General features: G+C 35.8%; 2 protein-coding genes across 4 annotated transcripts; one reads left to right on the top strand and one right to left on the bottom strand.

Moving 5' to 3' along the window:
- Positions 1–5,232: 5,232 nt before the first annotated feature.
- LOC139867092 (microtubule-destabilizing protein 60-like) lies at positions 5,233–8,275 on the top strand. 3 transcript variants are annotated; one of them, XM_071855419.1, is made up of 8 exons: positions 5,233–6,062; positions 6,156–6,192; positions 6,278–6,370; positions 7,099–7,218; positions 7,331–7,429; positions 7,535–7,594; positions 7,687–7,781; positions 7,922–8,275. In XM_071855419.1, the coding sequence occupies exons 1-8, from the start codon at positions 5,365–5,367 to the stop codon at positions 8,037–8,039; spliced, it is 1,320 nt and encodes a 439-aa protein (XP_071711520.1). In that variant the 5' UTR covers positions 5,233–5,364; the 3' UTR covers positions 8,040–8,275. The 3 variants fall into 3 exon arrangements, with proteins under 3 accessions (XP_071711520.1, XP_071711522.1, XP_071711521.1); XM_071855421.1 differs by having other exon boundaries at positions 7,927–8,275; XM_071855420.1 differs by having other exon boundaries at positions 6,159–6,192.
- Positions 8,276–9,991: 1,716 nt separating this feature from the next.
- On the bottom strand, positions 9,992–12,159 carry LOC139865768 (H/ACA ribonucleoprotein complex subunit 4-like). Its single transcript, XM_071853866.1, has one exon. The coding sequence runs from the start codon at positions 11,970–11,972 to the stop codon at positions 10,236–10,238; it is 1,737 nt and encodes a 578-aa protein (XP_071709967.1). The 5' UTR covers positions 11,973–12,159; the 3' UTR covers positions 9,992–10,235.
- Between the last annotated feature and the right edge of the window lie 587 nt (positions 12,160–12,746).

Below are 12,746 nucleotides of genomic sequence, written 5' to 3' on the forward strand. Positions count from 1 at the left end.
TATCACTAACTTAAAATTATAATCGCAAATTGAGATTACTAATTGGAATGATAATTGATACATAGGTAAACGGCGTCTAAAAATATTAAAGCTTACAAGAAAAACTATATCCCAAATGAAAATATCTTAAAAAGAGGTACTAAAACTTAAAAAGGCGTCACAAAATTCTAAGCACCTAAATCTTAGTCTAAAGAAAAAGCACTTAAGGAATTTTACGGCAAAGCCTAAAAATCTAGAAGTAAAAAAATAACTATGGCAAAAACTATATCTTAAAACTAAATACGAGCGAAAAATACAAATATTACGCTAAAATAATTAAAAAGGGACAAAATATAAAAATATACAAAAAGTTGTAAAAAGTACAATTTTTATAAAAATATTATTTTTATATTATTTATTTTATTAAACTATTAATTTTATATTTTAATTAAACTAATTTAACTAAATATATAAATTAAATAAAAAGAAACTTAAAACTAATTATAATAATAATAAGTAATTAGGGTTAATAATAATAATAATTAATAATTACCCCGTATTTAATGCCTGATTAGGGTTTCTGTCGGCGTGTCAGAGTGTCTCCGCGAGTCGCGGTATTCGAAGCTGCAACCTCCGCGAGTCGCGGGGTTCCAATTTTCAGATAACAGGTTGATTAAAATTCGACGCTTTTTTTTTTTTTATTTAGCGTTGCGTTTCCGGCTTTTAAGTTTGATTGTTCCCCGGCAGCGGCACCAAAAATATACTTGATGTTATGCGAGGTGTATATAAAATAGCTTTATATTTTACAAGGAAATACTATTAAATACGTTACAATTTTACACAAGATATTTATTTATTTATAGAATGGATACACTTAAACCTTGCTACAACACCTATAGGCAGTGTACCTAATCGTACAGTAGTGTAGTTTTTAGTAAGTCCGGTTCGTTCCACAGGGAAAATCTTTAAACAAAGCTTAACGCTATATTAGTTTACTTTTATAAAAATACAAATATATATATATAAGTAATATTATTATTATAAAGGGGGGTTTTTACCGTTTAATGACCGGTTTGTCGATTTTCTAACTTTAGTCGCAGTTAAAACCAAATGTAAAATAATAAATAAATATAAGTCTTAATTTAAAGCGTAAAGTAAATAACGATAATGAAATTTCGAATAATAAAAGTGCGATAAAATAAACTTGCGATAATTAAAAAGTACGATAATTAAAAGTGCAATTAAATACAATAACAATAAAAATGCGATAATTAGAAGTGCAATTAAATATAAAATAAAGGAAATTAAATATGAAATAAAAGAATTATGCTTATTTAAACTTCCGTAATCATGATGTTTGACGTGTTTATTTTAGTTTTATGCCCATGGGTTAATTGTCCTTTGTCCTGGATTATTTAATATGTCCGTCTGGTTTTTGTCCATAACAGTCCATCAGTCATAAATATAAAGTGCGAGTGTCCTCGTCAAATTATCCTTATACCCGAAGTTAAATATTCCAACTAATTGGAGACTTAAACTGTAACAAGATTTTAATACTTTGTTTAATAATTACACCAGAATGTCGACTGAGTGTAATCCAAGGTTTTAATACTTTGTTAACAATTATGCCAAGTGTCCTTGTACATAATTTCACCCCTGTTTTAATAATTCTAGTGGCTATTAATCCATTCCCGTGTCCGGTTAAATGAACGATTATTCGTACATATAAATACCCCGCCCATCGTGTCCGATCGAGTGTATATGGTAATTTATGGGTACGTCCAATTATAAATCTTTATATTAACATTAACAAACTATCATTTAGTTAAACAAATATAAAGCCCATTAATAGCCCATAGTCTAATTTCCACAAGTGTCGTTCTTTTTGTCCAAACCCCAATTATGGTACAAAACCCAATTACCTAATTTTAGTAATTAGCCCAACATCATGATTACTTCGTTTTAAATAAGCATAATAATAACTTAGCTACGAGACATTAATGTAAAAAGGTTGAACATAACTTACAATGATTAAAAATAGCGTAGCGTTACACGGACAGAATTTCGACTTACACCCTTACAACATTTGCTAACATACCCTTATTATTAGGATTTAAAATTAAAATTAAAATTAAAATTAAAATATAAATTATATATATATATATATATATATTACGTATAGATATAGAGAGATTGATATATTGGATCATAAAAATGATCAGAATTCGTTGGGTTTTATAGGGATTTTCGTATTTGGCTGCTCCGCGAGTCGCGGCATTTTTGGCCTCCATACTCCGCAACTCGCGGAGTTCGTAATTCCAGCTCACAAAGGTTTGGAGTCTTTCTTGCCAACGGTTTATAATATATTATATAATATATAAATAATTATAAGAATTATTTAAATATTATATTATATTTATGTGCATAGTTGACTTGTAATTTTTAGTCCGTTGCGTCGAGCGTTGAGAGTTGGCTCTGGTCCCGGTTCCGGATTTTCGAACGTCCTTGCGAATAATTTAATATCTTGTACTTTGCGTTTTGAATCTTGTACTCTTGTAATTTCGAGACGTTTCTTATCAATAATTGGAACCACTTTGATTGTATTTTGTACTTTTGAGCTTTTTGGTCGTTTGCGTCTTCAATTCGTCGAATCTGTCTTTTATCGTCACCTTTTATTATTTAAACGAATATCACTTTTAAATAGAACAATTGCAACTAAAAGCTTGTCTTTCTTGAGGAATAATGCTATGAAATATATGTTCGTTTTTAGCATTATCACATATTAAATTGATTAGGTCATGGATGACATATTACATAAATAATTACAGATTTCTATTGGTATATACCAATAGTAAATACTTCTAGAAGCTGTGTATAATACGGGTAAAAATACCGTATGAATGCGAGTAGAATTCTTGAGGAAATTGAACGGAAATACGAGTATAGCTATCCTTTATATGTATTGGTATATTATAAAGTGTATTCAATACTTGTAAGGATGTATTTACACTCGTAATACATTATATGTAAATAAATTTTAACATAAGTTAATTACGTCGTTTAAATAGTAATACATATATATTGTTTGAAAACTCTTTAAATTAGTAGTATGAAAATATATATATAATACTTTGTTAATATACTTAATGAGATATTTAATTATCATATTTTCAAGTTAAATATATATAAATCCATATATATACACAATAATTAAACAATTAAATCAAGTTATGACGTTCGTGAATCGTCGGAATAAAAGGGTGACCAAAAGCTTATGTAAAACACTTTTCGGAGGTTCAAGATTTATTAAAATTCATTGCTTATCAAGTCGGAATTATATAAAGATTAAGTTTAAATTTGGTCGGAAATTTTCGGGTCGTCACAGTGGGTTGGACTTGTCGGGGTTTAGGAGGATCGTGTTTTGTGTTGAAATCCGGCAGATCTCGGTGGTCCGGCCTGCCGGAGACTGTTGAGGGGTGGAGGTGGCTGCTCACTGCCTTGAGTGGTTGAGATCCGCTGCTACTGCTTCTCGGCGGTTGAAGGAGGTGGCATGATGTGGTTGGCGACTACCGTTAAATGCCATTGGTGGTTGTCTGGCGGCCGGTAGTGGCTGGCGACAGGTTTAGTTGTTGTCGGCCGTAGTGGTCGTTGGTAACTTAAAATGGTGTTGGTGGCGGTTGGTTGTTGCGGGCGGTCGCCGGTTGTTGCTGGTGACTGTCGGAGGCTGCTGTTGGACAACTTGAGTCTGGGGGTTTGTTAATGTTCTTAGAAAACTGGTGAAGATGACTGGCTTCTTTACGCGTTGATTCTGCATTTGGATCTGGTCGTCTGCCGCGAGTTTAGTTCGTTCATTCCATTTTTCCTGTCATTCAGTCTCTTATGGGCTTGATGTTGTTGCCGGCGTTGTTGACTTAGTTGACTTCGGTAAATAGGCCTCGGGTTAGGTGTTCTTGGGTTGCCCGGTGATTGAGTTGAATTTGCGGTTACTGCGGGGTGTTGATGCGGGGTTGATTACAGGGTCGGGTTTATGTGTATGTGTGTAGGCTTTGGCATGGTGGTTTTGTTTTTATGTAATCTCATTATATTGTAATTGTAATTCAATCAGACTCGCTCTATTGTTTTTAGTCGTTCATATTGTTTAGAACGATTTGAGCGAGGGTCAATGTGTTATGGTCGTTTGTGACCAGTTATGTTCAGATCGTCACGATCTGCCCACTATTGTATCACCGGATCTTCGGGTCTGCTATATATATACATATTAATATTTTTGCCAAAAAAAAAATTAAAAAAAAATAATAACTCGAGTCTAAGTCAACAATTCTCATTTAAAAACCTCAAATAAATTTATCAACTAAATTTATCAACTAAATTTATCAACTCTACATGTACTAAATTCATCAATTCACTCCATAATAAAACTCAGTTTCACGATATTAGCCAACTCATTTGAAAGTGACATTAGTCATTTGAAAATGACTAAATTCATCAATTCACTCCATAATTCTCATTTACAACAACAACAACAACAACAACAACAAAAACCAAAATCACATAAGTGGTGTATGGGAGAGGTGAGACGTAGACAATCCTTTCCCTATCCGAGAATAAAGACAAGTCATTTATCTACCCACCAAGAGTGAAAACACTCTCAAAAGTAGAGAAAATCATCTCTCTCTATTCGCCGGATAGAGAGATTGCTTCCGAATGGACCTCTAGCCAATAAGTAGGAAAAAAATAAAATAAAATAAATAAATAAATAAAATTGAGACGTCATGAAAATGTTAAAATCAAATTTCCATGGGTTTTAAATCCTGGCTGAAATTTAATTTAGGCTCTAAGAGTCAGTCAAGTCGCCAATAAATCGACACTTGTTGTCGACTCAATAACTAGAGCCGTAATAAATTTATCATTTATCCACCTCAAATAAATTTATCAACTCTACATGTACTAATATCGTGAAACATACAATGAAAAATTTATTTAATTTTACACTCCCCTATCTATATTCGGGTTAAGTTCCGCCACTGCAATCGATTCTTTTACTTTATAACTCGATGTTTGACTAAATATACTCGTAATAAACAAACATCCTGATGCTAGAATACTAGATCCAAGTATCCAAAACCACAATAACATTACGTGCAAATAATAAGGTTCGTTTAAAAAAAAACATTAATTTAATTAATTATTTAATTAAATACTTATACAAATCATCAAAACGATGCGGTTTAACCCAACCCCTCATAAAGTCCATAAAGTAGCCGTTACCAAAAGAGCGTTCATATCTCTCTAACGTTCTTCATTTTCTTCCCAATCATTCATCACAATTGATCATCATCTGATAATTCAATTACACTTTTCTTTACAATTTTCGACGATATTCTGATGGAATCGAACGGCGGTGTAGTGGCAGCGGCTGTGACGGTAACACCGTCAAAGTCAAAGGATGCTAATCAGTCAAAATCGCCGGAGAATGTAAACCCTAACGTTACAAGCCCTAATTTGAAAGCTTCAAATTCGCCAGCTATCAAATCAGCGAATAAACTTCAGAAATCGGCAATGAAGAAGCCAAATCCGATCTGTTCACCTAAAAATAAGATCCGTGAGAGGAAATTTGTGGTGGCAAAGAAGAATTCAAAAAGAGAGAAAGATAAAACCCTAGTTTCAGTTGAGTGTAAGTGTAAGGCTGCTGGTAATACTAATAGGTGTTTGTGTGTTGCTTATGAGACACTTAGGGCTTCTCAAGAGGAGTTCTTTAAGATCCGGAGTGAAGTTGCGGAATCGAACGCTGATTTAGTAACCGATGTGGTTGTCGAAATGCCTGGCGAAAAGAGAAAGAGTATTCCTGAACCTGGATCGGGACGAGTGATGAGTTTGATTAAGGCGTTTGAGAATAAACTTACGTTACCGAAATCCGATGATGAGAAAGGGGATGAGGTGGAGGAAGTTGAGGATAAATCTGAAAGTGATTCGAAATGGGAATTGGGTTCTGTGTCATTTTCTGCATCGGATCTTTTAATGACCGCTGATAATTTGAGATTGAGATCACGTGTTTCTTCTTCGTTAGATTGTAAGCGTGAGAGGTTGGTTCTTCATAAGTCGATTAAATTACTTCAATTTTTCATTCAATTTGTTACATTTTGATTCTGACCTGTATGTTTGTTTGGGATTTTAAGCAGGAGATCAAGTGGTGTGAGGCAAAGCAGACGAAATGTATGTTGTTAATCATCATTGATGTTTCTGTATTACTTTTAGTTTATGTTGATTAAATTACTGAATTGTATATTTGATTATGCAGAGCTCTGAATCAGCTTTAACTAATGGTGGTAGCAGGTGGAAACGGAGGGCAGTGAGAGCTACTTCCCAGCAACCATTTAAACTTAGAACAGAGGTTAGCATTTACAGTCACTTTGGCCAAATTTCTATGAGCTGATTAATGATTGGTGTTGCGTAAATGGCAAAAAATTTGATATAACTACAATAACGGGACACCTAAATAAACGTGGTAAACCCCACTAGGATTAGAACCGCAACAATGAAAGAAATGTTTCATTAAGTATTACAGTTCTTTCTAATTGAAAGGATAAGGATAAGAACTAATCTTTTTTTCTCTGTAATTGAAAGTATTACAGTCCTTTCAATTAAAGCATCAGTGAGTTCTTTCTACTTGATGCTTTAATTAACTATTCGTATACAAGTAGAAGCTTGTAATTGTGATGCGTAAATGAGCTTGCAAAATGTTCTGTTCATACTAATTGATGATGGTTAAATTGAAACTAAATTGGGAACAATTCGGTGGGTGAAGTTAGGCAAGGATTAAAAAGTCTAGCATGTAATAGTGTTAACATAACATAACATACATGTGTTATTTGACCATTTAACCAACCAAGGCACCTAATTTTAAGTATCTTTAACTGATTGAAGCTCAATTAATCTTCGCATGACAATCCTTCCTTGCCATTGATGTTTCTTTCATTGCCCGTGGCTTTTATCTCCAACTTTTGTGTCACTTTCTAACATTTGGTTTGTAAAATGATAAAATAAACAAACAGTAGTGTGTGTTATTTGTATCTTTGCCCTCATTAACTCACGAAAAGCTGTTGCATTATTGTTCTCCAGCAAAGAGGAAGATCGAAACAGGAAGAATTCATGAAAAAAGTTAAGGAAATGATGATTGAACAAGAAAAGCAACGAGTTCCCATTGCTCAACGCCTCCCATTGACAACAGATGAACCCGAGGTGAGCAATTTTATAGCTGTAACTGTTTTTTAATGAAATGTTATGACCCGTTTAATAAAAAAAGTTATGTAACTAGTTTGCTTTTAATTGATGGACCTTTGAGTTATTACAGTGCCTGGTGAAACCACCTGTGAAAGAAAGTACACGACCGGTTGATTTGGTATTGCACAGTGATGTGAGGGCTGTTGAGCGTGCTGAATTTGACCATCAGGTATAAACTTTGACTCAAACAATAAGTGCAACTCGTAAATACATGTACTAGTCAAAACAAATATACTTGTTTTGACTAATGATTTACTACTTATTTACATGGCAGGTGCAAGAAAAGCTTTCATTTATTGAAGAGTACAAATTGGAAAGAGAAAGGCAGCAGAAGGTATAAAGAATGCTGTTCTTGATTTACCGTTTGGTGTATTTATGCTCGAATTCAAACGCGTTGATCAATTTTTTTCCTTATTTGCTATATAGTTGGAAGAAGAGGAAGAATTAAGGAGGTTAAGGAAGGAACTTGTACCAAAGGCTCAACCAATGCCTTACTTTGACAGACCTTTTATCCCAAGAAGGTAAGAAAGCATATTAAATCATCATACATATTTATTGTATTGTGTACTTATTTAGTTTTAATGCCATAAACTTGTTAAGAACCTAGCTGTATTAACTTATCCTGTTTATATGCATGTGTTATTAATATGTTTTTGGTTAGGTCAGAAAAGCAACCTACAATACCAAAAGAGCCAAAGTTTCACAACCACCCTCAGCATAAGAAGATCAAGTGCTGCAGCATGTCTTGGAGTGACAACAATGACCTTTTTTGTGCTTAAGACGTCGTCTTGTTTTTCTTGTTGGGATATCATTTTGGGGACTGATTTCATCACCTCTTTTAGCAAAACAATATTGGTTTTCTTATCAATTTGTGTAAATGATGCAATGAAGCTGGTTGCAGTTTTGGGCAGACAATGTTGATTTGTTACACAGGTTCACAGTTCTAAATGAATTCCAATTTCTTTGTGTATAATTGTGTTACTTTTATGACATATTGCACATAATATAATACAATAATAATAATCTGGGTTCAAGGTTTCTTTATAGTTTTTGGATGATCTTGCCTTTTGGAAAGCTAAATAGTAAGTTCGCTATGTTAAATTTATGATATGTGACATGAATAAGGCTGTCCGTAAATCACAGATTCATCTGACTGTCGTCTTAGGTCTCGACTCTTAATAGCCTGATGACTACTATATCAAACCTACTTTTTTGGGGGGTAAAGGATCAAGCCTACAAACCGTAATCCAGAGTGTAGCATTATCTATCTTACGGGGACTTGTAATAGTAACTTCAATGAAAATGGTTCAACCGACGTAATTATTATATATTTTTTGAGATGTTCGGCTTTAATATGTATTGTTAAGTTATTAAAGTCGTAAGGATATTGCAAGAACCAAGACCATCTGAGTTGAGTAAGTGGGCACATCAGCAATGCCAGCCGAAAAAACTATCAACTTCTTCTATACAAGCCAATTTTCAAGCCACAACTCAAATAGACTCTTTTGGGTTACCATCAGTCGTTTACTAAGCTGAAACTGAATATATTATTTTTATTTTTTATTTTTTTATTTTTTGATGTGAAAGACTCGGGTTCTAGCCTTCTTTGAAAATAAATTGTGTAGTGGTCACATTACTTTTCCGATTTTTATAAATAATGTCACATTCGAGGGTAGATTTGATTGAGGGGTTGAGTAACCTGCTTACCAACTCTTTGTATCTCTGACTAAGCATGTTCTCGAGTACCGCTTGCTAATTGGCTAACGGAACTGGTAACCGTTGACTGAGACATTTAACTTGAGATGAGGAATGGGAAGGTAAATGGTGCGACCCACAAATGGTTCATTAAGATGAAGCCAGTGTCACACACAAGGTTGGAGAACTCGGATCTTGGAGGGAATCTCCTTTGAACATTTTTGGGAGATCTCGGCATCTTGGGGGAATCTCAGATGTTGGTAAATATATGTATATTTTATATACATTTTTATGAGTACAAGAAAATTCGGGAAACGAGCGAGAAAATTCGAAATTGACCTCGTTGACCGAGAAATATCGTGAGATGGTCATCTCGTCTCGGCCCCATTCCAGAAACGAGATCTCGGGGAGAAATAACAAGATTTACAACATTAGTCACACACCATGAATATAAGGCATGCAGGTCAAAGCAAACCATTTTGTTTCAAGACAATGCAACCAATACCAAGTTGAAAATAGGGTTCCGCAGACATGACAACACAAAACCTACTTGTTCACAAGCCAAATTTGAAGTCACACTTAATACACCACTTTTCATCACCATCAATGGATGGCTACAGTTGGGAACCCCCTTACCTTTGGAGTGTAAGACTGGCATTCAAGCCAAGTCCATCATCACACTAATTTATTTTTTAAGATATGGCATGTTCAAGAGTATGTATCGATTGATGTTGAATACACATGTTATCGCAAAGTTAAACGTGAAACGCAGCATGCAAAAGGTAGTGAATTGGCTTGTTACAATGGCTTTAATTAATCGTTAGGAGTTACAATGAGTCTCACACTACGAGAAAAAGGGAATGGTAGGCTGAAGTGCTGAACCATATATATCTCAAAAGTCATAACTTTGACTCCAACAGTTGATTTAGCATATTACTTGGTGAAGTTTTCACCGTGTTTAATTTCTGGATCACCTTGAGACTAGTCTGCTAATAACATTAGTTTCATGAATTAGCAATAACTCAATATCCTATAAACTAATGCACATTAACATTAACTCAACACCGTTCTCATATAAAGATACCAAAATTTTCAACAAAACACACAAGATTACTAATAAGTAGGAAATTACTAGATAGACTACAGGTGCAAGCCTAAGTTGACTGAAAACTTAAAAAAAGAAAAGAAAAACGCAGAGTTGGTCCTCTAGAAATGTGCACCGATCAAGAGCTTACACAACACAGAAGCCATGATTCAGGGGCTTCAAGATTGCTTCCAAACTACTCTTCTTGACCTTCTTTCTTCTTTTTCTTCTTCTCCTTCTTCGAGCTTTTGCTTGCTTCGTCATCACTCACAGCAGCTGTTGGAGTAGCAGGGTTGTCATCATTTAGTTTATCCTTCTTTTTCTTTTTCTTCTTCTCAGACTTATCGGTATCAGATAGCAAAACTTCTTCACCCTCTTTCTTCTTTTTCTTTTTCTTCTTCTTCTCGGTTGTCTCACCTTCAACCTCTTCCTCAGCTTCCTCCTTCACTTCTTCAATCTTCCTTTTCTTGGAAACTACTGGCGTATCTGCAACATCAGACTCTTCCACTTTCCTCTTATGTCCTTCATCACCATCTTCAACACCCTTCTTCTTCTTTTTCTTCTTCTTCTCACTATCAACTTTCACTTCATCCTTAACTTTGACATCATCCTTAACTTCCATAGCTTCTTCAGTCCCAGGTGCAGGTGCAGCTGCAAGACTCGCAATCGCCGAATCCCCACCAGTAGGCAGAACAACGTTTCTCAACCATTCAGCAGGTGTTTTCTCATTAGGCTTCCCATGTTTACTCAGTTTCCCCTCGGTAATCAGTTTCTTCTTCATCGAAGCAGTGGGCCCCAACCCCCATTTCCTAGGGTAAGTATCTCTATCCATCACCACCCTCTTGATCTTCGCAACAACACCATGATCACAAGTAGCCATAACAGCAGTAGTCATCTCAGCTATACCTAAAGCAATCGCCTCACCCTTTGTCGTCATCAACACCACTTCTTCACCATTTTCAATATCATTTTCAAATCTTAACAACCCTGGAATCATCAACTTAGCACCATAACAGATAGCATTCACAGCTGAATCCTTCACAACCAATCTCTTATAACTAGTCAACAACACTTCTAATGGCATAATCACACGCCTCAAATACGTCTCGTCTCTGTAATTATCATACATCCATTGCGCATCCATAACATCATGCATCGTAATCATATTATCTTTCTCACCCATAATACCAGACCTAACTCTCCTCAACTCCTGCATATGTCCACCAACACCCAAAATCAACCCTAAATGAACACACAATGTCCTCACATACGTCCCAGCCTCACACGAAATCCAAAACACAACCAAATGTTTATCAGCGTCGTACTCCAACAATTTACTCTCGTAAATAGTTCTAATCCGAAGCTGCCGTTTAACAGCCGAAATCAATGGAGGACGTTGAAAAACCGCACCTGTTAACGTCTCCAATGCCCTGGCTACTTTAGCAACATCAGGTACAGCGGAATGCAACCGCGCAACACAAACGTACTCTTTACCTGCACCTTGTTGTGACTTAACTAGCCTAGTAGCTCTATCAATACACACAATTAAGTTTCCAGTAACTTTAGGATCGAGTGTACCACTATGTCCTGTTTTTTCAACTCGAAGAATTCGCTTAATCCAGGCTACAACTTCATGAGAGCTAGGGTTTGCAGGTTTATCTAAATTAATAACACCATACCTAATGTACTCAGCGAGTGGCCGTTTCAGCGGTGAGTAACCTGACGGCAGTGGAGTGTAGTGGCCGGTACGGACGTTGAGCCGATCGTAGTTTTTGAGAAGAATCGGCCACTCGGATGTGTCGATCGACGGTGTAAAAGATTGCGGTTTAATCAGGTAATCGACGGCGTCAGCGGCGTCATTTGCGTCGTCGGAGCTTTTTGACTTTGACTTCGACTTCTTCTTCTTGCTCTCTGAGCGAACGATGTCGGACATGGTGGACTTCCGGTGACGGAGGGTAGAAGTTGGCGGCCAGAGAGTAGGGGTGTATAAGGTGGCTAGGGTTTTAGTGGCGACAGTTTTTAGGGTTTAGGTATTTTGATTGAAAGGGTTAGAGCGTTGTATCGGTTCGTCTTTGCAGCCGCCATTGACTTAGTGATCCTATCACCCCAATACTAGCAACTTAGTGATCTTTAGCCCGTGATATTCCGTGTTGCAAAATGTTGTTGGGTAGCAAATTTGATCACGGACCACTTCTATTAATTTGTTGTAAATTTTGCCATAAAATGTGTACCCGTAAATAATTAATTAATTTAATAGGTGTAAGGAAGTGTGTGATGAGTCCGTCATGAATATTAGCAGTTTAGTGGTTGGTTAGTGATGGAAAGTAAGTGCTGATGTGGCGCTGATGTGGCAGTCAGTGATCCTATGACGGACCGTCATGGTTAAGAGTGGTCTTATGTTTATGAGTTTCGGCTCTGAGTCGACAGCAAGCGTCGATTTATTGGCGACTTGACTGACTATTGGAGCCTAAATTAAATTTCAGGCAGGATTTAAAATCCATGGAAATTTGATTTTACCATTTTCATGGCGTCTCAATTTTATTTTTAATTTATTTTTTTAAAATTTTTTCCTACTTATTGGCCGGAGGTCCACTCGGAAACAATCTCTCTATCCGTCGAATAGAGAGAGGGATGACTTTCTCTACTTAAAGTAGAGTGTTTTCACTCTGGGTGGAGAAATAACTTGTCTTTATTCTCGGATAGGGGA

The sequence above is a fragment of the Rutidosis leptorrhynchoides genome, chromosome 9, assembly GCF_046630445.1.
Source record: "Rutidosis leptorrhynchoides isolate AG116_Rl617_1_P2 chromosome 9, CSIRO_AGI_Rlap_v1, whole genome shotgun sequence".
Classification (NCBI taxonomy): Eukaryota; Viridiplantae; Streptophyta; class Magnoliopsida; order Asterales; family Asteraceae; genus Rutidosis; species Rutidosis leptorrhynchoides.

Coding starts and splice junctions, on each gene's coding strand:
- LOC139867092 (XM_071855419.1), top strand. CDS start 5,365: ATGGAATCGAACGGCGGTGTAGTGGCAGCGGCTGTGACGGTAACACCG. Junction 6,063..6,155: donor TTAGATTGTAAGCGTGAGAG/GTTGGTTCTTCA, acceptor TGGGATTTTAAG/CAGGAGATCAAGTGGTGTGA. Junction 7,782..7,921: donor AGACCTTTTATCCCAAGAAG/GTAAGAAAGCAT, acceptor GTTTTTGGTTAG/GTCAGAAAAGCAACCTACAA.
- LOC139865768 (XM_071853866.1), bottom strand. CDS start 11,972: ATGTCCGACATCGTTCGCTCAGAGAGCAAGAAGAAGAAGTCGAAGTCA.